At 55.5% G+C, this 24,445-nt stretch overlaps 2 protein-coding genes across 2 annotated transcripts in view; one reads left to right on the top strand and one right to left on the bottom strand.

Moving 5' to 3' along the window:
* Positions 1–3,785: 3,785 nt before the first annotated feature.
* Positions 3,786–13,491, top strand: LDLRAD2 (low density lipoprotein receptor class A domain containing 2; the record flags this gene model as incomplete). Its single annotated transcript, XM_082859958.1, is given in 7 exon segments — positions 3,786–3,867; positions 6,293–6,321; positions 6,325–6,718; positions 9,864–9,935; positions 9,938–9,994; positions 12,905–13,102; positions 13,463–13,491. Coding segments are annotated over 7 exon segments (861 nt in total).
* Positions 13,492–13,757: 266 nt separating this feature from the next.
* HSPG2 (heparan sulfate proteoglycan 2) overlaps positions 13,758–24,445 on the bottom strand; it is a 101,574-nt gene continuing 90,886 nt past the window's right edge. The window contains exons 78-97 of the mRNA XM_082833616.1: positions 23,692–23,801; positions 23,342–23,489; positions 23,143–23,259; positions 22,375–22,486; positions 21,464–21,608; positions 21,281–21,380; positions 21,028–21,137; positions 20,795–20,903; positions 20,130–20,228; positions 19,520–19,741; positions 18,985–19,229; positions 18,468–18,639; positions 18,251–18,373; positions 18,108–18,164; positions 16,285–16,360; positions 16,124–16,202; positions 15,928–15,998; positions 15,645–15,728; positions 15,132–15,235; positions 13,758–14,977 (exon numbers count right to left, since the gene is read on the bottom strand). Of these exons, the coding sequence (XP_082689742.1) occupies positions 14,805–14,977; positions 15,132–15,235; positions 15,645–15,728; positions 15,928–15,998; positions 16,124–16,202; positions 16,285–16,360; positions 18,108–18,164; positions 18,251–18,373; positions 18,468–18,639; positions 18,985–19,229; positions 19,520–19,741; positions 20,130–20,228; positions 20,795–20,903; positions 21,028–21,137; positions 21,281–21,380; positions 21,464–21,608; positions 22,375–22,486; positions 23,143–23,259; positions 23,342–23,489; positions 23,692–23,801 (2,456 nt within the window). The 3' untranslated portion in view covers positions 13,758–14,804. The remainder of the gene's footprint in view (positions 14,978–15,131; positions 15,236–15,644; positions 15,729–15,927; positions 15,999–16,123; positions 16,203–16,284; positions 16,361–18,107; positions 18,165–18,250; positions 18,374–18,467; positions 18,640–18,984; positions 19,230–19,519; positions 19,742–20,129; positions 20,229–20,794; positions 20,904–21,027; positions 21,138–21,280; positions 21,381–21,463; positions 21,609–22,374; positions 22,487–23,142; positions 23,260–23,341; positions 23,490–23,691; positions 23,802–24,445) is intronic.

Genomic DNA, 24,445 nt, shown 5'->3' with positions numbered 1-24,445 from the left:
GGGTGAAGAGCTTTAGACCAAACAGCATTTTTATTAATACTATTTTTCTCTCAAAGCAAGTTCTTCATGCTGACATTTCCAGTGTCAGGAAGCACAAATACTCTTACATTCAAAAGTTTTTATTTTTATTTTTCTAAAATGTATTTTATTGAAGTATAGTTGATTTCCAATGTTGTGTTAATTTCTGTTGTACAGCAAAGTGATTCACATATATATATATATGTATATACATACATATATATATTCTTTTTCATACTCTTTTCCATTATGACTTATTACAGGATATTGAATATAGTTCTCTGTGTTATACAGTAGGATCTTGTTGTTTAGCGATTCTATATGTAATAGTTTGCATCTGCTAATCCCAAAGTCCCACTCCATCCTTCCTCCCTCCCCCTTGGCAACCACAAGTCTGTTCTCTGTCTGTGAGTCTGCTTCTGTTTTGGAGATAAGTTCATTTGTGTCATATTCTGGATTTCACACATAAGTGATACCATATGGTATTTGTCTTTCTCCTTCCGACACTTCACTTAGTAGGATGATCTCTAGGTCCATGCATGTTGCTGCAAATAGCATTATTTCATTCTTTTTTATGACTGAGTAGTATTCCATTTGTATATACACCACATCTTCTTTATCCATTCATCTGTTGATGGACACTTAAGTTGCTTCCATGTCCAACAACTTTTAAAGTTTAAAAAACAGACAGGAACTTCCCTGGTGGTGCAGTGGTTAAGAATCTGCCTGCCAATGCAGGGCACACAGTTTTGAGCCCTGGTCTGGGAAGAACCCACATGTTGTGGAGCAACTAAGCCCGTGTGCCACACCTACTGAGTCTGCGCTCTAGAGCCCGTGAGCCACAACTACTGAGCCCACGTGCTGCAACTACTGAAGCCCGCGCGTCTAGAGCCCGTGCTCCACAACAAAGGGAAGCCACTGCAATGAGAGGTCCACTCACCACAACAAAGAGTAGCCCCCCCCTGCAACTAGAGAAAGCCCGCGTGCAGCAGCGAAGAAACAACACAGCCAAAAATAAATAAAAAAGAAAAACAAAAAAACTGACAAATACTATGAACAATATAAATTAAAAATAATAGCACGTTTTAATTAAAATACTGCTTAAACCTCTTCTATGATACTTTTTTCCTTACTTTTTTTGGCTGCACACCCTTTTATGATTTCTGAGACAACACTACATGATATTTTCTATAACAGGACTAGAAAGATAAGTCAGTCTTTCCTTTTGCATGATTGACCAAAATTAGTTTTTTATTAGTGATCATTTAGACTTTTTTTCTTGAGCTTTGCCATTCGTTATTAGTAAGATTATTTATTCTCTTAAGGACTGTTAAACTTGGGATAACCTCTATCAAATTTCTTACATATGTGAGCTTTAAGATTTGAAAGACTTTTCCATAGACTGGCTTCTGGCTTCATATGTTTCCAACCTTATTTCTCCTCCAATACCCTCACACCAGGGAGGCCAGTCATAATGAATGGTCTCTGATTCTGCACCTTCATATCACAACATATCACAGCATAGAGGGCATGAGGAGGACTACTGGAAGGCATTCTGGGGCATTTATTAGAAATAATAAACCTATACCTGGAAGGAGCTAGGACCCCATAATTATATCCCCCCCAAACCCAAACCCAAACCCAAACCCAAACCCAAAGCCACCTCCCCTTAGCCAGATTTCAAAAATGCCCGTGACCATCTGAAGAGAGGTGCAATGGAGGAGATTGGGGTGGAAAGAGACAGTGATCTGAATTGACTGTGGTTGAAATACCTTAATTTTGTAAATTTTATAAAAATATATAATCTCATGCAAATAATATGTCCTGGTGTGTAAGCTTCACGAGTTTCTTTCTTTTTAAAGTGAAATCAAGTTTATTTAGAGAGATATACATTCCATAGGCAGAATGTTGTCCGTCTCAGAAGGGAGAGCGGCCAGCTTCAAGAGTTTCATGATAAATCCACTCCTGCCAAAGAAGTCCCCCAAGGCCTAGCCTTGGACATCACACACAGTGGGGTATCAAGTTTGCATCAAATGTCAGGTCTAGAAAGAAGAGCATTAGAGAGCAGCAGGGCCAGTGGTTTTAACCATCTCATACAGTCTTCAGACTCTGAGGTGGTGTCTCAAAGTCTGAGGTGGGGATGTCTTAAAACATACATGACCGCAATTATACCCCAATAAAGATGTTAAAAAAAAAACATACATGACCTCTGTTTAAGTAATAATGGTGACATTAAGGGTCATCATCAGCCTGACGTGCATTGTGCACTTTACTATGTGACAGACACTGTTCTAAGTAAGTCACTTGATACCCCACTGGTATCGAGTTACTTACCCTTTACAATATACCTACACAGTTGGAACTATCATTATTCCATTTTACAGATAAGGAAACTGAGACTTGAAAAGTTTCAGCTTTATATATTAAGGTTCCATGTATAATGCCTTTGTAAAAAAAATGGTTCTACTAATTACAGGTTTTGAAAAAGGCTGAAATGGCCCAAGCCCTTCCTTTTACACATGGGGAAGTAAAACCCAGAAAAAAGGGAGGTCATTTGCTCAACGTCACACATTCGTCCCTTTTCTTTTTTAAAAAATTATTTATTTATTTTTGGCTGTGTTGGGTCTTCGTTGCGGTGCGCATGCTCCTCACTGCGGTGGCTTCTCTTGCTGCGGAGCACGGGCTCTAGGTGCGTGGGCTTCAGTAGTTGTGGCACGTGAGCTCTAGTTGTGGCTTGCAGACTCTAGAGCGCAGGCTCAGTAGCTGTGGCGCACGGGCTTAGTTGCTCGGCGGCATGTGGGATCTTCCCAGACCAGGGCTCGAACCCGTGTCCCCTGCATTGGCAGGTGGATTCTTAACCACTATGCCACCAGGGAAGTCCCCACACATTCGTTCTTATTTCCTGGATGCCTGCTCTGTGCCAGGCACTGTTCTATGACCTAGGGCTTCAGAGAACAACAAGACACTCACAGAACACAATTTTAGTGGGTAGGGGGCGGTCAAAGGACAGTACATACAAGATAGATGTAAATACGCAAAGTAATTCCAGTGAGTGCTGAGATAAATTCGTGGACATGGGACTGAGTGACAGGGAGGGAGAACACTAATTCAGACTGAGAAGTGGTCAGGGAAATGTGGTCTGAGCAGGTGACATGTGAGCTCGAAATCTGAGTGAGCCGGAGAAGCCAGCCATGGACCTCCATGGGAGAGGAGCACCCCAGGTGGAGGAACGGTGAGGGCAAAGGTCCTGAGGCAGGAATACTTTGTCTGTAAAATAGAGCAGACTCCTGGGCCAGTGCTCATTCACCATTTGCTGTCTCTCTAGGCCCTCAGAGAGGCCCTTTGATGTCCTGGGCCTCCCTTAAGCTCAGCCCTAAAATGCCAACTTCTCCAGGAAGGCAGCAGCTCTCTGAGGCTGTGGGTCCCCCTCCCAGAAGCCCTGTGGCTGAACCGGATCTGAGTTTCCTGGTTCCTGTCTGGCAGGGGATGAGCAGACATCCTCCCCGCCTTCTCTCCCCAGGCTCCAGCCCCAGTCCCACATCTCCATGGCAACCCTAGACACAATCCTGATCTGAAGAAGGATCTGAAACAGGGAGCACAAACATCACTGACGAGACCAGAGGAGCTGGTGTACTTGCCTCCCTTGCTCTCTGTGTCCTGCCAATCCCTCCACTGGCATAACCAGGCCCCTATACCCCAGTCTCCCCAAAGACCCTCAACTGAAGATTCTGCAGGTCTTCCCCATCGCTGGGCACAGGAGGGCCTGGATGGAAGCCTGTCCTCTGCAGCTGCCCCAAAGGCTGCTCCTGCTGGGGGCAACTGCCCTGACTGCGTCTGCTCTGCACACAGGTGAGTACAAGGTAGCTTGGCTGGGGCAGGCAGGAGATTCAGGTCCCACCACCCTTTGAGATTGTGTTTCCTCAATCAGCACTCACCCTGATGAGCTGGGATCCCTTGAGTTGGGGGACACTGGGAAACCCTGTGCCTGGTCTTGGCTGGCACCCTCAAGTCCACCCCCACCCCTCTGGGTGGCTGGAGCTCCAAGTCACCCAGAAGCAGGTGTCTGGGGGCGGGTGGGGCAGCCTGGCACCAGGAAACACTGTGGGCTTTGGAGTCAGATGGCCCTGCGTTCACACACACACCCTTGACATTACTGTTTCCACTGTCTAAGACTTGGTTTCTTCAGCAGTAAAATGGAAAGAATAATAGGCCCTTGCCCCTTAAGGCAGAGGTCCCCAACCCCCAGGGCCAGTCCGCGGCCTGCTAGGAACCGGGCCTCAAAGCAGGAGGTGAGTGGTGGGCAAGAGAGCGAAGCTTCATCTGCCGCTCCCCGTCGCTCCCTGTCACTCCCCGTTGTTCCCGTCGCTCCCCGTAGCTAGCATTACCACCTGAACCATCCCCACCCCCCCGACCCCCGTCTGTGGAAAAATTGTTTTCCACAAAACCAGTCCCTGGTGCCAAAAAGGTTGGGGACCGCTGCCTTAAGGGACTATTATTATTGTGCATATAAGGTGAGATAAACCATGCAAGACACATAGACAGTGCCCAGCTCAGAGAAGGTGCTCGTTCATCCACTCTCTGAACCTCCGCCTGTCCCGCGTGCCTCCAGGGCAGGTTCTGGTTTTAGTAGGTCTGCACAGATATGAGAAGATGCTCCCACATCCTGAGCCCTAACGGAGAATTTCTCCCCCCAAGACCCACATCCCGCCTTGTCCTCAAGCACCACTGGTGCCCCTACCATGCACCAGAAAAGCCACGTCTTGTTCTCCTTCTATCCTTACAAAAATCAGATGGTTTGAGTACTTATACGTTATCTCATTAATCCTCACAACAACCCTGTACCAGTGAGGATGTTTTGGGTTGTAAGTAACAGTTACCAGACTAAACAGAGCTTAAACCATAGGACAGGGCTTCCCTAGTAGTGCAGTGGTTGAGAGTCTGCCTGCCGATGCAGGGGACGCGGGTTCGTGCTCCAGTCCGGGAAGATCCCACATGCCGCGGAGCAGCTGGGCCCGTGAGCCATGGCCGCTGAGCCTGCGTGTCCGGGGCCTGTGCTCCGCAACGGGAGAGGCCACAACAGTGAGAGGCCCACGTACCGCAACAAGAAAAAAAAATTAAAAAAATAACAACAAACAAACCATAAGGACATTTATTATTCCACTTAAGAAGAGAGGCCATAGATGAGTCCAGAAATGGTTAATTCAGCAGCTCAACCATGTCAGGGCTCCTCCATAATTCTCATGACCTCATCCTTGCAAGATACCTGCTGCAGCTCTGGGCGTCGCATCCTCAGTCAATAGCTTTCAAAAGCAGGAAGAAAAAGGGGCTCCTCATCACACAGCTCTCCCTCCTTTTTTTTTTTTTTTAATCAGGGAAGAAAACCTTTCCCAGGAACGCTCAGCAAACCTCTCCTTAAATCTCATTGGCCAGAATCAATTCACAGGCCAATCCCTAAACCTGGCAAATGGAATTAGGATTACAAGGCTTGGTTTAGGCCAAAGACCAGAGGGGCTCTCTGATAATTGAGGGGAATTAAGTTTCTCTTAGCAAGGAGAAACGGAATGCCTGTTGGCTGGGCAGGTGCCCAACCGTGTCTCCCCCATCCTTTTATTTTTTGGCTGCACTGCGAGGGTTGTGGGATCTTAGTTTCCCGAACAGGAATTGAACCTGGGCCCTCCACAGTGAGAGTGCGGAGTCCTAACCACTGGAGGGAAGGCCAGGAAATTCCCTCCCCCATCCTTGAATAACACTTCCGTGATGCTCATTAAATGCCAGGCACTACCCTAAGCACTGAACCCATACACGTCCACAATCCTTTAGTTTCCACTACAAAATATGAAAAGCTCTGACAACCAAAATTTGTTCTTAGCTAACTAACTGGCAACACCTGACCTGAACTGACAGGAGGCTGTTTACAGTCTGTATTTGTCCTACTTAGGGTAAATGTTCTGTGCAATTGCTCTAGAAAATGTGTTTGATCGTGGAGGGCTGTGGCCGACTCCATTTGGGGCTGCAACATATTATATATCTTTCTAAAACCTGAAAAATTCTGAAACACATCCTAGGGTTTTTGAATACGAGATTGAGGACTTGAATTACATTTTTTAATCCTCACAAAAATTCTGACATTGCTCAATCATCCCCATTTTCCCGACAAGAAGACTGAGGCTCAGAGAGGCTGAGTGACTCACTCGGGCGTCACACAGCGGGCAGAAGGCAGGGCCAGGCTTGGAAGGGGACAGCGTGGTTCCAGGGTCGGTGCTTTTCGCCGCAGCCTACCTGGTGGACCTGTGCGGCCGGACGTAGCAGGCGGACGGGCTGCTGCTACTCTCGCACTCCGCGTCGCGCCGCTTCTACTTCGTGGCCCCGGACACCGACAGCAGGCTCTGGATGCGGGCGGCGACCCCCGGCGACAGGATCCGCTTCCAGTTCCGCTTCTTCCTGGTCTACAGCCTGACCCCGGCGGCGCCCAACACCTCCTCCCCGGCGCCGGCGCCGGAGGACCCCTGCGCACCCGGGTCCTACCTGCAGTTCTACGAGGGCCCACCGGCGGCGCCATGGCCCTTGGGGGCCCGGTTCTGCGGCCTGACCATCACTGGGCCGGTGGCGTCCTCCGGGGACTTCCTGGGCCCGCGCCTGGTCACCAGAGGCCGCCAGCCCCGCGTGGACTTCGTAGGCGAAGTCTCCTCTTTCCGGTTGGGTGGGTGCGGGCTGGTCCTGAGAGAGGGTGGGGGCTGGGGCCTGGCGGCAGGGTCAGGGGCTTCAGGAAGGGGTGGTCCAGACCCAAAGAGCCAACCCCATAAACCTGACTTCCATGGATGCACGGACCAGCCCCTCACCTGTTCACGCACAGCTCCCACTCCCACACGATTCCCACACGCTCACACACCTCACACTCCAGCACCCACCCCACTCACACACACTGTACCTATGCACAACTCACACCTCGTACACACACCTGCCACACCCACCTGCACCGCACACACTGAAACACCCAACCCACAGGCCTGGCGTACTGTACACTCTCTCCCACACACAGTTCACATCATGCACACCTCATCGTACACAATACCACTTTGCACACTGCCATGCAACTCACACACTCTCATGTTCGCACACTGGCTTCTCTGTCCTGGGTCCACCCGATGGCAGAGGGGCCGAGAGTTGGGACTCTGGTGGCTGTAAGTGACAGAAACCCACTTAGGCAAGGAAAGGGAACTGAGAATTATAATCCCTCGTTGAGCGCTGCCTGTGGCCCTTCGTATGCCAGATCCCATCTGTTCTCACAGCAGCTCTGCTGGGCCAGTGCTCATACCCTCGTATTTATTGATGGGAAGCAGGCTTGGAGAGGTTGAATGAAGCACCACAGGACTCCCAGCTCAGAGGTGGAGGAGCTGGGCTTTAACTGCTAGAGGTTGTCCTCTGCTCCAACTGAGTCAAGGCTTTAGTCCCAGCAGGTTTCCCCAGGACTGAGGACACTCACTGATGTTTCAGCAGAGGAGCTGCCAAAGCCCAGAAGTTTCCAAAACCTCGGAGCAGCATCATCGCCCTCGCTGGCAAAATGTCCAGACTGGAGAATTAAACATGGGTTTGGGGCTTCCCTGGTGGCGCAGTGGTTGAGAGTCCGCCTGCCGATGCAGGGGACGCGGGTTCGTGCCCCGGTCTGGGAAGATCCCACATGCCGCGGAGCGGCTGGGCGCGTGAGCCATGGCCGCTGAGCCTGCGCGTCCGGAGCCTGTGCTCCGCAACGGGAGAGGCCACAACAGTGAGAGGCCCGCGTACCGCAAAGAAACAAAACAAAACAAAACAAACATGGGGTTGTGAGCACTTCAAGGCAAGAACAGGGGGGCCTCTGAGAGCCAACACAGGTTCACCAGGAGCTGGACCTTGACATGCCAGGCCCCGGACGGCCCTTCAACCTGAGCTGGTCAGAGAGCACCCCCTGCTGTCTCATGTGTGTCTTTGGGGCCATGACTGATGGTGCCTGGGTTCCCCTTTCTGGCTCCTGTGGGCTGTAGCGTGCCAAGGGTCCTATTATATTGTTTTGCAAGCAGATCTCACAGGCTAATTGGAAATCAACCCCTCCCTCCCTCCTTTCCTCCCTCCCTCCCTTTCTCACCTTCCGTGAGGTACCAGCCAAGCATGTTGCAGCTGCTGTGTGTTCAGCAGGGTTGGACTCGAAAGCAGGCGGCAGTGGCGAAGCCCTGTCACAACTGGCTTCCTTGGATCACTTTTCACCACTTTTTACTTGGATTACTGTTTGTGTTTTCTCTCTCATAGATATTCACTCTTACCCCTGCACATCTTTTATAAATCAGAGCATTCATTTGCACATGAAAAAACCCCAAGTCAAGTTGGCTTAAGCCAAAGGAGAATTTGGGGGGGCTCCTATAACTGGGATATTAAGGTGTTCGTTCAGGTATAGCTGGATTCAGGAGATCAAGGAATGCCACCTGGGCTCTATCTCTTTGTTCTCTCCCTTTGCATTGCACTGGGTCTGTTTGGCTTCCATCTCAGGCAGCTCCACTTCCTCTTTCTACTTGGCAGCAAGGTGACCCTGCAGCTCCAAGCCCACAGTCCCCCTTATAACTCTCATCTCAGTGAAATAAAGAGCGAGGATCTTTTCTCTCTCTCTCACTTTTTTTTTTTTTTTTTTTTTGGCTGCGCTGAGTGCCTTGCAGGATCTCAGTTCCTGACCAGGGATTGAACCTGGGCCCCCAGCAGTGAAAGAGCTGAGTCCTAACCAATGGACTGCCAGGGAACCGCGAAGATCTTTTCTTATGGTTCTAGCAAAAGTCCTCGGGGCCAAATTTGATTAGTCACATGGGCCATGTGTCTGTTCCCGGGGCCAGGAATGGAATGCTCTGATCCCCATGTCCACCTCTGAGCCATGGTATTGGTCAGTCCCTCCTGAACCAGCTTTTCTCCACAGAATGGGGTGCTGGGTAAGCCAACCTGTCTGCCACACCCTGTGCACCAAGTCATACCCTTCTCTCACCTGTGTGCCTATTCATTCATTTAACAAAGATTGAGTACCTGCCCTTGTGCCAGGTGCTGTTCTAGGCTCCGGGGATACATGCAGCAGTGAATGAAAGAGAAGTCCCTGCCCCAACTGAGCTGACATTCTAGTGGGGGAGGCAGACCATAAACAAAGAACCAATCAAATCCATAATCTGCAGAGGTGGTAAGTGCTGCAGAGGAACCCAAATCCGGATAAAGAGGTGGTGGGGGAGGGATGGTGTGCTGTTCTCACGTGGAGGTGAGGGCAGGCCTTCCAACACGATGACATTTGAGTGGAGACCTGAGGGGAGCAAGCCATGCAGTTACGGGCAGGGCTGATGGCAGGTGCAGTGCCACGAGCCGGGATGAGCTTGGAGTGTTCAGGTTGCTGGGCTACCATAGGCTGCGTGCATGCACACGTGCACACACACACACACACACTGGGTGCCACAGTGCTCATGAGCACGGGGCTGAATTCCTATCCTGCTGCTTAGATACAAGCTGTGTGGCCTTGGTCTAGTGACCTAACCTCCCTGTGCCTCGGTCTTCTCATCTCTAAAATGGGATTGATAATAGTATTGACCCTACAGGCTTAATGTGAGAACTTAATGAGCTGGGATGTGAACCACGCCTGGCTTGGAATAGGAGCTCAATAAACGTTAGGTACCATCATCATCCCCATCCCCATCATCATCTTTATGATTATACACCTGCCTCATCCGTACTCTCATCTGCACGCACATGGAGACAGCCCCTCCTGCTCACACCTCCCGCATCCCCTCCCCATAGGGCCAAACATTCTGCGGTGCTCAGCGTCCTCGTCGTGCCTCCCCTCTCAGCCCCAGGATGCTGTTGTGCCTACTTCTGCTGTCAGAACAGCCGGTGCGTCCCCCCGAGGCTGGTGTGCGATCCCTGGGCACGGACAACTGTGGCGATGGCAGTGACCAGGCTTCTTGGCCAGCAGCTAACTGCAGAGGTCAGTGACAGGTGTGGCTTGGGTCCTGCTGAGCAGCTGGGTTAGAAGCTGGAGGCCGGCGGCACGGGTGCGGCAGGAGAGGATGAGGTGAAGCACAGTAGTGGCGAATCCAATCAGACCCGACTGCCTGAGGACCAGAGGATGCTAGAGCTCAAATGGTGATCGAATCCAGCTGCTTCCAAATGTCGTTTCAGTGGTGGAAGCTTTTCCTACACAGAGCCTTGCAGAGGCCCCAGACATCACAAGGAGAGATGCTCTACTTAACTGGACGTGGGAGGCCTGGGCCGCGGCTGACTGATGTCCCACTGAGAGACTTGAGTTTGACCTTCAAGACTTTGAAAACCATTGATCCAGCCTGACTCCCACATTTTATAGATGGGGAAACAGGCCTAGGGAGGAGAAATGACTTGCCCAAGGTCATAGAGTCACTGAGTGACATAACCAGGAATGACCTCTGTGGATGGACAGAGGGGACCAGACTAGGTCACCCCTGATTATCCTTCTTAGGAATCTGGACATGCCCCACTCCCAGTCAGGGTTGCCATGTCCTGTTGAACAGGTTGTTCGTTGCAAAAATGCACCTGGCTGAGGGGTAAAACCCAGCTTCCCGGGAGCCCACACACTTCCCTCCCCAGGCACTCCTCAGGGTCCTCCCTGACACTATGCTCTGTGCCCAGAGGCCCAGGCCCTATGTCCTCTCCTCCAGCTGCCACACCCGTTCCCCCCTCGTTCTCCTTTATACCGTATCGCCAGCTGGACTCGTCTTTGAACACTAGTTATATAACCACCTCCCCACCTGACATCTCCACGTGGCTGTGCAGGCGGGTCTCACACTTAACTTGCCCCAAACTGAACTCATGATCCACAGCCTGCCCTGCGTCCTGCTTCTCACTCAGTGGCAGCTTTGAATTCCAGTTGTTCAGGCCCAAATGGTTGAGTGGTCCTTTACTCCCTTTTCCCTCTCAGCCCATAACCAAGCCATCAGTGTTGTCGGAATTAATCTGATGTTTTCCTCATGATAAGACTGCAGTCGTGGGTTATGAGGAGGAAGATCCCAGAGGTCAAGTGCACACCAGGCCAGACCAATGCCATCACTGCCCAACACGGTCCACGGATGTTGACGTTGGCCTTGGTCACCGGGTTGAGGCTGTGTTTGTCCGCTTCTCCGCTGTTACTCTGTCTCCTCTCTCCACACTGCCCTCTTTGGGGGGAAGTCATCACGCGCAGCCCACACGCTAGCAGGGAGTTAAGCTCTCCTGCCAGGGGGGCATTTTATTCTTTTTTATTGGCCGCACCCCTCGGCTTGCGGGATCTTAGTTCCCGGACCAGGGACTGAACCTGGGAAGCGTGGCGTCTTAACCGCTGGACCACCAGGGAATTCCCCAGAGGAGCCTTTTAAAACACTAAGTCAGATCGCATCACTCCCGTGCGCAGGACCCTCCTCACTCCTCACTCAGCCCACACAAGCCTCCCAGGGGCCCCCAGGCCCTGAGTGACCTGGCCCGTCACCTCCCACCTGCTCGCTTGCTCCAACAGCTCCTCCACTCTGGCCCCTGGCAGCTCCTTCCACGCTCCAGTCTTGTCCCGCCTCTGGTCTCTCACCAGCTCTTTCCTCTACCTGGAAGGCTTTTCCCAGAGGTTCACATGCTCATTCCTTTGCCTTCTGCAGGTCTGGGCTTAACCCTCACCCTCTCCATGAGCTCTTTCCTTACCCCTTTGTTTAAAAATAGCAACCCTGGGATTTCCCTGGGCAGTCCAGTGGTTAGGACTCTGCGCTTCCACTGCAGGGGCCACGGGTTCCCTGGTCGGGGAACTAAGATCCCACAAGCTGTGCGGCCAAAAAAAAAAAAAAAAAAAAAAAACACGAAAAGCAGCCCTGTGTCCATTGAAAGCAAAACAGGTAAACAAAACGTGGTACGTCCACACAATGGAATATCGTTCAGCCCTACAAGGGAAGGAAATGCCGACACATGCTACAACATGGATGAACCTTGAGGACATTATGCTGACTGCAGTAAACCAGTCACAAAAGGACGAATACTATGCGTTTCTACCTATACGAGACATCCAGAGAGCTCAAAGAGACGGAAAGCAGAATGATGGTTGCCAGGGGCTGTGGGGGAAATGGGGAGTTATTCACGATGGGTACAGAGTTTCAGTTTTATGAGAGGAAAACAGTCCTGAGAACGGATGGTGTTGATGGTTGCTCAACAATATGAATGGACTTAATACTACGGAACTGTCCTTAAAAACGGTTAAAATGGTACATTTTGTTTTGTAGCGTTTTCCACAATTGAAAGAAAACTAGCAACCTTGCCCCTCGCCAGCGCGCCCTGTCCCTCCTGCCCTGCTTGACTTTCCCTCGTAGCTCCTGTCTCCATTTGACACATGGTGGAATTTGTGTTTTGTGTTGCCTCGCACTAAAACGCCAGCTCCATGGGGGCCTTTTGGTCTGTTTTGCTCACTGTCATATCCCCCCGTCCCTAGAGCAATGCCTGGGGTACAGTAGCAGGTGATTGAAAAATACTCATCAGATGAGTGGAAGAATGAACCTCTCTATGTCTCCGTTTCCTTATCTGTAAACCGGGGATGATAAACCTACCCTCTCAGATTTGTCATGAACTTTAAGTGAAAGCCTGTGGGTGAAGGGCCCAGCGCAGAGCATGGTTCTCGGTGCAGAGAAAATGCTCAGTACAGCATTACGCCTTGAGAAGTAGCTCCGTTCATCCACCCCAGCCCCTGGAGCTAGACTGTGAGTTCAAGTCCACCCCTGTCACTTCCAGCTGTGTGATCTGGGCAAGTGACTTAACCTCTCTGTGCCTCACTTCTCTTATCTGTGAAATAAAAATACTAACACTAAGAGGTTTGGGGAGGATTAAATGAGACATAATCATACCCTGCAAGGGGCAGATCTCAGTGTGTTAGAGCTGTTATTTGCCACTGCCGGTCCCTCTCCGGTGCCCAGCCAGGAAGGGAGTACGGATGATGGTACCTCCGGGCCCCTGACTCTTCCCCCAGCTCTCGGGTCTGCGGGCCCCCTGGGGATTGCAGCTGAGAGGAGCCCCCCAGCACGCTGGGACCCTGCACGACAGGATGCCGCTCCGGAAGGTAAATGGGTCTTGGTTATCACCTGCTGCCGCTCCTTCCGCCGAGATCACACTTGTCCCTCTCCAGTGATGGGTGGGGGCAGCTGGCCCAGGCTGAGGCCTGAGTGCTCTTTCTTTCTACAGGCCTCCAGCCGCGGGGGTGGCGCTGGCCTCCTCGTGGGCCTCCTCTGGAGCTGCTGCTCCTCCAGCCGGCTGGCTTGGGGGGCTGGTGGTGTGCACCATCTGTTACACACGTCCTGGCCAGGTGGCCCCTGGGGGCCTGTGGCTGAGTGAGCCAGGTCAGGGGGGCTGTGGGCATCAGAGGAAGGAGAGTGGGCTCTGGGGTCAGACAGTCCCCGGGTTCTGCCCCCACCCCCCACAGGGCTGTCTAACCTTGGGCAGATCATATAACCCTCCGAGACTCAGTCTGCCCCTCTGGAAAATGGGATGATTCCTGCCTCACAGGGTCATGGTGAAGGCCACAGGAGGCAGCTGACCCTGCAACTTGCATGGTGACTGGCACTAGGCTGGATCAGTGAAGGGCAGGGAGTAGGGGCCTCGCTCCCCTGAAGCTGCCTTGCTTCACGCCCGGACCTCACTTGCCCTGCTTTGCCCCATCCTGGCCCACCCTCAGGAACCACGAGTCCAGTCGTAGTCAAAGACACAGGAGACAGCCCTGGCGGGGATAGCACCGTTTATTAAGAAAGATCAGGATAAAGACCACAGGAGGGTCCCTTCTAGGACACAGAGGCCAGGCGTCCCGGACCCACCTCTGGGGGTTGCTGGTGGGGAGGGCGCTTGCCCCCAGTTGGGCCCTGGGGCTCCCACAGATGGGGCAGGGCTGTCACGCCCCCTTCCTGTCCCTCCCAGTCATGAGTCCCGGCTCCCCTACCCAAGGCATTAACTCTTTCTGACCACCAATGCTCTCCTCCCCCCATGTGCCCTGGGCCTTCACTTCCAGATCAGTGGGGGGACGTGGCCTGGTGCAGGCAGGGAGACACTCTCAGTGCTGGGCTCTGCCTGTAGCAGCTCCTGGTAAGAGTTGAGGTGGGCTTTCCCTTGCAGCCCCTCAGGGCAGGGGCCCTGGGCTAGGTGTGGGGTGGGAGGGATGCAGGCCAGGAGGGCTTGGTGGGAGGGGGGAGGCTGCCAGGGGCCGGTGGCCTGGCTGGCTAGGCGGAGGTGGAGGGGCGCTGGGACATGGGCTGGCAGGGCTGGGGGCTGCCTGCCCAGGGGTGAGCTGCCTTTTGCACCACAGTTAGCACTAAAGAGCTTTCCCAACCCGGAGGAGGGTGGCGAAGGCCACTGCGATGCCCTCTGCTCCGGGTAGCTGGTGAGGCTCCAGGCTGGAAGCCGAGTTTGGCTCCTGTAGAAATGAGGGCTGCCCAAGGGCTGAAGAAACGGGCAGCCCAGCACTACCTCGGGGGGCTCTGTTGGTGGGGGCAGTTCTGAGCCTGCTCAGCCACCGTGCCCGACCCCAAGTCCTGGTGACCCTTTGAGGCACCTGCTCCCATGCAACCCGCCCTGCCCAGCAGCCTGTGGCTTTGCCCAGGTGTGTCTGTGTAGGGTGGCGTGCCCACCCTCCAGTCCAGCCCAGGGCAGTAGCAGCAAAGCGTGGCATCGCCTCCGTTTCTTACAAAATATTCATAATAATAATATTAATAATAATATAGTCGACGCTGCGGGGCTGGGGCGCTGCCCGGGAGTCCGTGTGGGGCAGGCAGTGCCTACGAGGGGCAGGGGCGCGTGTTGGCCCCCGCCTGGGCGCGGTGCTGCAGGTCCAGTGGCTGTGGAGGCGGGGTGCCAGGCCGGGCAGAGTGCAGCACCAGGTTCTTGATACAGCCCGTGATGCCCGAGGAGAACCTGCCCCCAGTCAGCACCGCCACGTCAGGGGCTCCACCTGCAGGGAAGGGAGAGGGCGGGGCCTGTCAGCTCTAGGAGGTGGGGGGAGGAAGGCCCCGTGCTCTACCTCTGCCGGAGCCCCTCCCCTGCTGGCCCTCCCCGACCTGGAGGAGCGGCCCCAGGCCTGCACCAGGCCCGAGCTCAAGACTTACCGACGTAGATGCTGCCCTTGGTGTTGACTGCCACGTTAGGGCCTGGGGACTGGCCGCTGACCAGCTCCTCTCCGTCCACCTGGATGGAGCCTCTCCGGCCCTCTCTGCAGTGGAACGGGGTCAGGCCCCTCACCACCGATCCCCCGTCCTTCTCAACCCAGTGAGAGCCCCCTCCCTTTGCTACAGAGACTCCAGTCAGAGCAGCGTGACCCCGCTCCCTGAGTTCTTTCTTGCCCCCTCCCTCCACTGGATGAGAGATCTGGTCCCACAAACACAACTTCCTAGCACCCCACCCAGGCTTCATCCAGCCCCTAGGGTGTTTGTGCGCCCACCCCATGGAGTTCTGTCCTGCCCTGGAAGTCTGTGCTCCGGCTGGCGGGCTCTCCCCTGACCCTGGCTTCACGTTCTGTCTCCCCAGAGCTCAATGCCTGCCTCCCTGCGCATGACGGGGGGCGTCCTGTCCCAGTCCAGGACTCCGGGCCCTTCGCCCTAGTGCCCGGGGGGCTCCCTTACCGCAGTGCCATCACCCGATGCCACTCGCCGTCGTTGATGGGGTCCTCAGAGACAAGGCGGGCCTCCCCACTGCCCAGCTGGTAGCTGCAGTCACACAGGCCCAAGAGGGTGTGAGCAGGGGGCAGGACTGGAGGGGGTGTGGGACGGTGGTGGTGGTGTGCAGCTGGGGCACTGGGCGCTGCAGCTTCTTGCTGGGGGGGCCATGGGGCTGACCGGAGGGGAAGCCACTGAAGGGTAAGGGGGCTGAGGGAAGGGAGAGGAAGGGTCGGGTGCCAGGACCCACCTGAAGACAAGGTGCCCATCCTGAAGCCCAAGACTGATGAAGTCCTTGCCTCGGCCGGACTCTCCCACCTCCTGCCAGAGAAGCACAGGGTTCCAGGGGCTACTGACAGCTGTGGCCTCCTCCTTCCTCTCTCCCACTCCTGTGGCCACCAGGGGGCTGGGAACCCTGAGATCCTGGGCGGGACGTCCACACTTACCACTCCCTGCCAGAGCAGGAGGCCGCTGGCCGTGCTGGTCTGAACCTCCAGCTCGATGGTCTCGGGCACCTCAGGGTGACTGCGGTGCAGGGGAAGTGGGTGAGAGGGCAGAAGCCCCAGATTCCCGTCCCCCACCCTGGGCCCACAGACTCTCTTCTCACCTCCTGGAGAAGATGCGGCCAGGGAGGGCGAGGAAGCCGTCATCGTAGAAGTAGGCTCCGTACTGCCCGGGGGCATCTGTCGGGGGAGTGGGGGCGATGCTGGGACACCTGCTCACCCACACAGAGTATCGATCCCGCATCGGTGCCCTTGACCCCCACCTCCACCCCGACCTGTACTACTGCAGGGCTCTGAACCTGCAGTCCCTGGAGACCCAAGGGGGCTGGGGGCAGAATTCAGAGGCCTGTGAACTTGGCTTGGAAAACATTACAGTCCTAGCCTTGCTCTCCTCTCCCTGAAGGTTAGCAGTTCCTTTAGTTACGCAGGTAGGCAACACACTAAGGAGGAGCAGGGCCTGTGACTCAGTCACCAGTGGAAGATTCCCTTATTGCATTACAGTTGCTGCAAATATTTCAAAACATTGCTTATGCTTATTGCAATTGTGGTAGCTGTTGGGACTAACGACCCTAACCCTAACCAACGCTAGATCTTGTATTTAATGCGTTAATAGAGATGCAAACAACTTCTAATATTTTGATAACCTTCTTTCAGAACAATTGATTCCCTTTGAAATCCTATGTATTTCATTCTATGCAGTCAGTAGGGTCCAGGTCGGGTGATCAACCATCTCTATTTGCCGGGTCCTGTCCTGGTTTTAGCTCTGAAAGTCCCACATCCCCAGAAGCTCCTCAGTCCTGAGCAAACTGGGGCAGCTGGTCATCTAGGTCAGTGGCACATAAACGGTTCTGAACCTTTGTAATCCCTCCATCTTACAGACGGGAAGACAGGTTCAGGGATGAGTGACTTGCCTAGGAAGTGGGAAGCCTGGATGGCAAACCAGACCTTTCGGCTGCATCGTCCACACTGTGTGTGTGGCTATAACATCCCCAACCCTACCTGCTCAAAGACATCCCACACCAGTGCTGGCCCCTGGGGCCTGGCAGCTACCAGGGTAGGCGACACTTCGCCACCCTCCACCAACTGATGAAGTTAGCAGCTAACAGTTACCAAGCACCTACTATCTGCCGGTCACCATGCAGGAAGTTTCACATCCAGCTACAAACATAATTTTTAACTGGATCCTTGTGACAACCCTATGTCTTTGCTATAATATTAACAAAAGCTAACATTCTGTGCCCACTCTGGACCAGACATTGTTCTAAGCATTTAAAATACATTAAAGAATTTTACTCTCACACAAAATTTTATCCAAAGGCTTGTGGAAGGATGTTACTTCTTTCTATTTTATACGTGAGGAAACTGAGGCACAGAGAGGTTAAGTGAGTCACCCAAGTCACACAGCTAGTAAGTGGAAGAGCTAGGATTTGAATCCAGGCTCTTATCCACTATGCCACTACCTCTCCTGTTATATTAGCGATAAATAAGGTATGTATCTATAACGCAGTTAGCACAGGGCCTGTAAATGTTCAATAAGTATTCATTTTTACAAATCATTATCATTGCTTTTAAACAGATTGTGGAATCCTTGAGAATAAGGGTCCTGCCTTACGCATCTTGTATTTACTGCTCCCAGGGCAAGGATGGGCACACATACATGTCTGTTGCTGGAATGCACGAATACAGAGGAGGGTACAGAAGTGAAAGTGGTTCAAAGGCCTGCCCAAAGTCACTAGGCAGTGAGCATAGGGCAGGACCCAGCTCTGTGCGGCTGTGCTCTTCTTATTCTGTCTCTCTGTGCCCAAGGAGCCTCTCACCTGGGCTTGTTTTGTTCAGAGGCCAGGATGGAGGGGTGGGGTCATTGGAAGAGGGGCTGAGAGACCCAAAGCCTGCTCAGCTCCTCTGGCTGGTCACGGCAAGTACGTACCGTTGCCCCCACTGCCTTCAAGATGCCAGTCGGACTCCGCTATGCCATGTGCAGAGCCTGTGGGGAGACGCAGGGTCCAGTCGGTGGGCTGTGTCAGGCCCCAGCGCCCCAAGGGGGAGGTGGAGAGAAGCTGGGGCAGTTACCTTGTTGGCAGCGAGGGCCAGAGAAGCCGGGGGGACAGAGGCAGCGGGTGCCCTGGCAGGTACCCCCATGCAGACAGGGCTCACGGAGCTGGCAGGGGTTCTCCTCGTGCTCACAGAGGTCTCCTGTGGGCCAGGGAAGAGGCGAGTGGGCATGGGCTGGAGCGGCCACTGACCACCCCCCACCCCTCCCTCCCAGTGCCTGGCCGGGCTCCCTCGCCTTTGAAGCCGTCTCGACACAGGCACTGGAACTCGTATTCGCCGGTGGGCATGCACGTGGCGCCACTGCGACAAGGCTGGCGCTCACACGGGGAGCTGTCGTAGCACTGCCCGACGCCCCGGCTGCCCAGGAAGCTGTAGGTGAGGTCCAGCTGCTTTCCATTCACTGACACCTGTGGGCATAGGGACACCAAGGGACTCGAAGAAGGCAGGAGGCTGAAGCATGGGTGTACCAGCAGAGAGGAGACTGCAGCAGAGGGTAGCTGGGAACCCAGGCTGGAACTTGAGCAGTAACGTGGGTTTCTGGGGTCGGGGGGGGAGGACCAAAGTCGAGGGTCTACTGTGTGCCAGGAGCATCCGTGAGTGTAGTCCCTCCTCACCACAACCTTCAAAGCAGGTGTAATTATCCCCATTTTACAGAGGAGGAAACTGAGGCTCTGATCCCAAGCGCCTTGGGCTGGCTGCAGGCAGAGGGAAATCACCCCGCCCTCCCCGCTTGCCGTCTGGAAGTCGCTCACCTCGCCCACGCAGCCGCGGAAGTGAGCGCTCATGTTGGTGGCCAGGGGCAGCTGCAAGGACGGCTCCACACCACCCAGGTAGAGCAGGGTGTGCAGGTTGAGGCCCTGGCTCTTGCCGGGTGAGGAGCGCAGCACAGGGCGCCCGCCGTTCACCCGCAGGCTGCCGTCCTTGTTGAGACGCTCTGCGGATATGCGATGCCAGCGGCCCAGGGCCAGGGGCTCGGAGCTCCGCAGAACGGCCAGCCCTGGGGAGGATGCCGGCAGGGTTGGCACATGGATGGCCCTCTGCCCCGTCCCACCCCCTACAGGAACTTGAGCAGACAGGGAACCTCCTTCAGCCTCCCAGCGTCCCAGAGGAACCCGAGAGGTCTAGAGACTTGCTTCAGGTCACACGGAGAGAGGAACGCGAAGAACAGGGGACTCCGGTTGGTCTGACTTCAGAATTTATTCCTCCCGCCTCCTGGGGGTGTGGAGGGCCAAGGGGGGCATGGAGCTTGGTGCCTACAGCTCAACTGCATTTGGTGTCAGTGCTCACCTGACCCCAACTCGTAGCGGAACTCCAGGTGGCCGCCAACCATCGCCAGGGACACGAAATCCTCCACCGGCCCGCTCTTTCCCCCGCTGAACAGCAGGACCCCGTCAGGTGCCAGCGGCTTAAACTCAACATCCAGGCGTAGCTCGTGGTGCGTGTTGGTGAGAGCAGGCAGCGCCAGGTAGGAGCCCGCGCCCGACAGGGAAGGGGTGGTCACAGTCACACCTGCAGCAGTCACAGCTCAGCCAGGGCAGTGGGGATGCCAGAGTCCTGGGAAGGCTCCAACTATGCAGCCTTCCTCTGGGACCCCTGCCCACTCCACTCTCCAGTCCTAGAGGCTCGGGATCAGCTGGGCAATGGCTGCAACAGCCTAGAAGCACCCTGCCCCCAGCACTACAGACCAGGCTGGATCTCCAATTAGATGGGCTTCCCCTTTGGGGCCCTTGTGTACGGGATTCAGGCTGGGCATGAAGCTTGGCCAGGTGACTTGGAGGCCCTCTGGCTCTGGAATAATTTTATCATCCATAGGGCCCGTCATGGCCTCAGAATGCCCTGCCCAGCTTCTCCTGTCCTTACTGGGACCCCTGGGGGTCTCAGGCGCAGCTCCACTTACCTTCCTCACACCTCACGCCCGAGCGGCCCAGGTGGCAGCGGCAGGTGTAGCCTTGGCCGTCGGGCCGGTTCACACAGGTGGCGTCGGGCCCACAGGCCTCTGGGGGACACACAGGCCAATGAGGAGGGCACTGAGGTGGCCTGGGAGACGGTGGGGTCCTGATGCCAGAACTCTAACTACGGCCCCTCGGGGGCCTTGGCTACTTAGGGCCGGGACTCCTGGGAGGGCTGCATCGGGTGACCGGGGAGGGGGAATGGATTCGGGCAAGGGTGGGGCCAGAAGGGGCTGGGCAGGGAGAGAGCAAGGCAGGGAGTGAACGAGTGACTCTTTTGTTCTTGAAAGACTGTACCTGGGTGGTGGGTAGTGGGGTGAGTGCCTTGGTAACAGATGGGAAGGTGGTAGGTACCAGGAAGCAGTGATTGGGGCTGGGGGGAGTGTCCGGGTACAGTGACGGGGGATGAGTGCTTGGGTAGCAGGGACGGGAGGCGTGGTGGATATTAGGATGGCAGTGATGGAAGTCAGAATCCAGGAAGAGTGGTTAAGTACTCGGGAAAGATGGAGAGAGTGTGGTGAGTACGGTTAGCAGTTGGGGTGGATATGACGGGGCAGCAACGGGCAGAGGGAAGAGCCCGGAGTGGCAGTGATGGAGAGGGTGGGCTACACACCTGGGTGGCAGTGCAGGGCCTGTGAGTGCTCACAGCGGCTCCCGGTGAAGCCAGCCGGGCACACACACACATAGCTGCTGCTCTCCGAGTCCTGGCACTGGCCCCCGTTCTGCAAAGCAGCCCCCGGAAGTCAGACCGAGAACACTCTGGCCCTTCCCCACTCCCCACCAGGGCCGGCCATGGCTGAGGACAGCGGCCTGGGAGGCCGGGAGGAGTGTGCGGTGTGGGGTTACCTGGCAGGGCCGGTCCCGACAGGTGGGGCAGTGGGAGATGCCGTGCGCTGTAAGGTTGAGGTCATGGAAGACGATCTCCTCACCCTGGATGCGCAGCTCCCGGACACAGCCTGGGGGGTGGGCAGGCAGGATGAGCCAAGTCAGGGGTGCTGGGAGGCCTGCCCAGCTCCGACCCACGCCCTGCAGTGCCCTCCCAGGTGCTCTGCCAGCCAGGTGAGGTCTGGCCAGGGCTGAAGGTGGGGAGGGGGTTCACCTATGAAGCCGCTGCTCAGGCCTGCCTTGGGGATAGCGCCATAGTCGGGGTAGCCACCCAGGTAGAGCTCCTCATTCAGGTCCAGACCCTGGAACTTGCCCTGGACAGGGGTAAGTCAGGAATGGCAGAGGCTGAGCGGAGGTGGGGAGGGGCTAGGGATAGAGGAACGGGGCTGGGTCTCACCTGGGAGGTGCCATTGACCGGGGCTAGGCTGCCCACGATCAGGGAGCCCTGGGTGAGGCTGCGCAGCAGGGTCACGGTGTGGAACTGGCCCAGTGCTAGCGGTGTGGGGTGACGGATGGTGGCCATGCCCGAGCCTGCATCAAACCTGCTCCACGGGGTGGGAGGGAGGGCCGGGGCAGGAGAGAGCGGATATGGGGTTTGTAGGAAGGGCTGGGCAGGGGGCCAGGCTGGGCAAAGGGGTCGACGCCATTCCCTGTCATCCTGCTCCGGTTCCTGTCCCTGTCTTGTGCTCTCGCCCCACCCCCACCCCAGCTCACCCTATCCCTGCCCCTCCCCAGGGGTTCTTCTTCTCCTACACTCTTTCCCTGGGAGCTTATTCAGAGCAGCCCCCGGGGCTCCAAGTGCCCCTGGCTCTAGGCCCTACAGCCTGGCACCTGGCCTCACTGTTCGTCTGCGCACTCCTCCCTCTGAGATGACCTTGCCTCTTTCCTTCCTTGTTTGTGGCGGGTCCTCCCCAACTAGAATATACATTCCCACAAGGGCCAGGACTTGATTTGTTTGTATCAGTGCCTGGTACATAGTAGGTATTCAGCACAAAACTGTTAATGAATAAATGAATGAATGAATTCTGGCCTGCAGCGGTCCCACCCTGGAAGGACACACTCTAGCATTGCTGAGTATTTCTGCCGCAACTGTGTGCAAGTCTGAGGCTGCGTCCTCCGCCACCCGGCTGGCGCACTGTGCCGACCCCGGCAGCACGGGGGGTCACCGAGGGTAACGGTCACATCTCCTTCTTCTTTCAGAACCTCCGTCGTACAACTCAGCCCAGGGTGGTGTGTGCCTGACGAAAGTCCTGCAATCTAGTCCCCCAGCCCCCCTTCCCCTGTAACCCGGGAGGGTGAGGGTCTCACCGGAACTCGGGCCTCCCGCCCACAAGGCCGAAGGAGATGAAGTCGGGCTGCCTGTTGGCCAGGTTGGTGGGGCTCCCTGGGATCCGCTTCTGCCCGTTGTACAGCAGCATCCCTGGGCGGGCATAGCTGTGTTAGGGCCTCCCGTCCAGCCACGGGCTCCCTGTCTGCCCAGCCCCGGAACGAATGGCCCAAGCTTGTGAGCCTTTCCCCTCGCTAACTGCTGTCCCTCCCTCCAGCACTCCCCACACAGCCAGGGCGTCTCCCTCTCAGGATGGGGCCCTAAATAGAAGGGCCTTGCTGAGAGCTCCTAGAAAGGAGCTGAATTTGTTTCACTTACACTGTAGGGTCTACCTGAAGGAGGAGAGGGAGGCGGAGACTCACCCGAGTAGAGAAGGAGGCCTGGACAGTGAAAGTCAGAGACCCGTAAGAGGTGGAAGGAGACAGATGAGAAAGAGAGAGAGAGAGAGGAGGGAAGGGTGAGAGATGGGGAAGAGGAGGAAGGAGCAGAGACAGGAGTAGGGAGACGGGACAGAAGGACTGGGGGGTGCTGCACCAGTGGCAGAGGGACCGGGGGAGGCTTGGGTGCAGGTATCACACAGGAGGGAATGGAGAAGAGGAGGCATGAGCCAGAGGGGGAGGCCCGGCCGGCCTGGAGCCCCCGGGGCAGGGAAGGCTGAGGACTGGGGGCTGCCAGGGCTCATACCCTGATGGCAGTGACTTTGGAGATCCCCAGCCCCGGGCCCCCCAATCAGCTCCTCCCCTGCTCACCATCGGCTGAGTCGGGCCGGAAGGTGATCTTGATCTCAAACTTCCTGTAGGCATCCTTGATGGTGGGCAGTGGCAGGAAAGAGTGGGGGGTCTGCGTGAAGTAGGGCACCACCCGCTCTGAGGGCAGAAAGCACAGGTCAAGACGCCACCCACAAGGTGGCAGGCAGGGTGCCGCCTATCCCGGGGTGTGTGGTCTCACCTGGCACCTGCAGATGGGCAAAGGCCTTGACCTTGCCCTGGCGGTTGGTGGCGGTGCAGACATAGGTGCCCGCGTCCTGGGGCTGGACCGAGGGCAGCAGCAGCATGTTGTTCTCCAGGCGGCTGTCGGGCGGCAGGTTCCCATCCAGCTGCAAACACACTGGCACTTTGAACCCTGGCCTTGGCCCACACCTCCACGGGGCCCGTCTCCCACCCCTGCCTGGGGCCCACCCTCAGACATGGAGTGCATGCTCTGGGCCAAGCCTGGGCCAGCTCCTGGGGGCACCGAGATGGTGAAGACCTGGTCCCTGCCCCTCAGGCACGCCCGCTGGTTTCCTGCCTAGCATTTACCTTGCTCCAGGTGATGTCAGGAGTGGGGTAGCCAGAGGCCATGCAGGGGAAGACAGCTGAAGAACCAGTGGGCACACGGACCTCTGGGGGCGTTGAGATCTGCGGCAAGGCTGAGAGGGGAGGAGGAGACACAGGCCATCAACCTGATGACACCAACCGTTTGTGAGCCCAGCCTGTGTCCTGACTCATTTAATCCTCATGCCATCCCTGGAAGGGAGGCACTGTGTCCCCATTTCACAGATGAGGAAACTGTGGCCGTTCACTCCTGGTTGCACAGGTGGAACCAGGCAGAGCCAGGGCTCAGGGACAGGTTCAACTGACTCCACAGACCGAGCCTCTTCAACACACCTGGGTGGAAAATTGTGCAGCCCGCTGGGGACCTGAAGAGGGGGTACTAGGGCAGTGTGGGTAAGTTTGGGGCAAGTGATAGGGCTTGGGGTGAAAAAGAATAGCCTCTGAAGAACACACAGATTGTGTCTGCCTGGCATCCATTGTCCACGTTTTACTGTCTTTCACGTCTGTTTTGTGTTTGTGCTGTCTCTGCCAGCAGACTGAGCCGTAGGTCTTCCTCGTCAGAGCAGGAGCTCCAGCAGGTGAAGACTACTTATCTGATTTCCTCTTGATGCCCCACGGCATAGCTTTTCCCTGCAAGTTCCAGCTGCCCCAGAGGAACACTCACTGCTATCCCCTGCTGCACCTGCTTGTTATGAAACCTGCTCCCTAAATACACCAAATTGAAAATCCCCAAGAGAGC

The sequence above is a fragment of the Leucopleurus acutus genome (genome assembly GCF_964270905.1).
Source record: "Leucopleurus acutus genome assembly, chromosome: 2".
In the NCBI taxonomy this organism is placed as follows: Eukaryota; Metazoa; Chordata; class Mammalia; order Artiodactyla; family Delphinidae; genus Leucopleurus; species Leucopleurus acutus.
The sequence above is the reverse complement of the archived record's forward strand: the minus strand, read 5'-3'. Positions and strand labels throughout refer to the sequence as shown.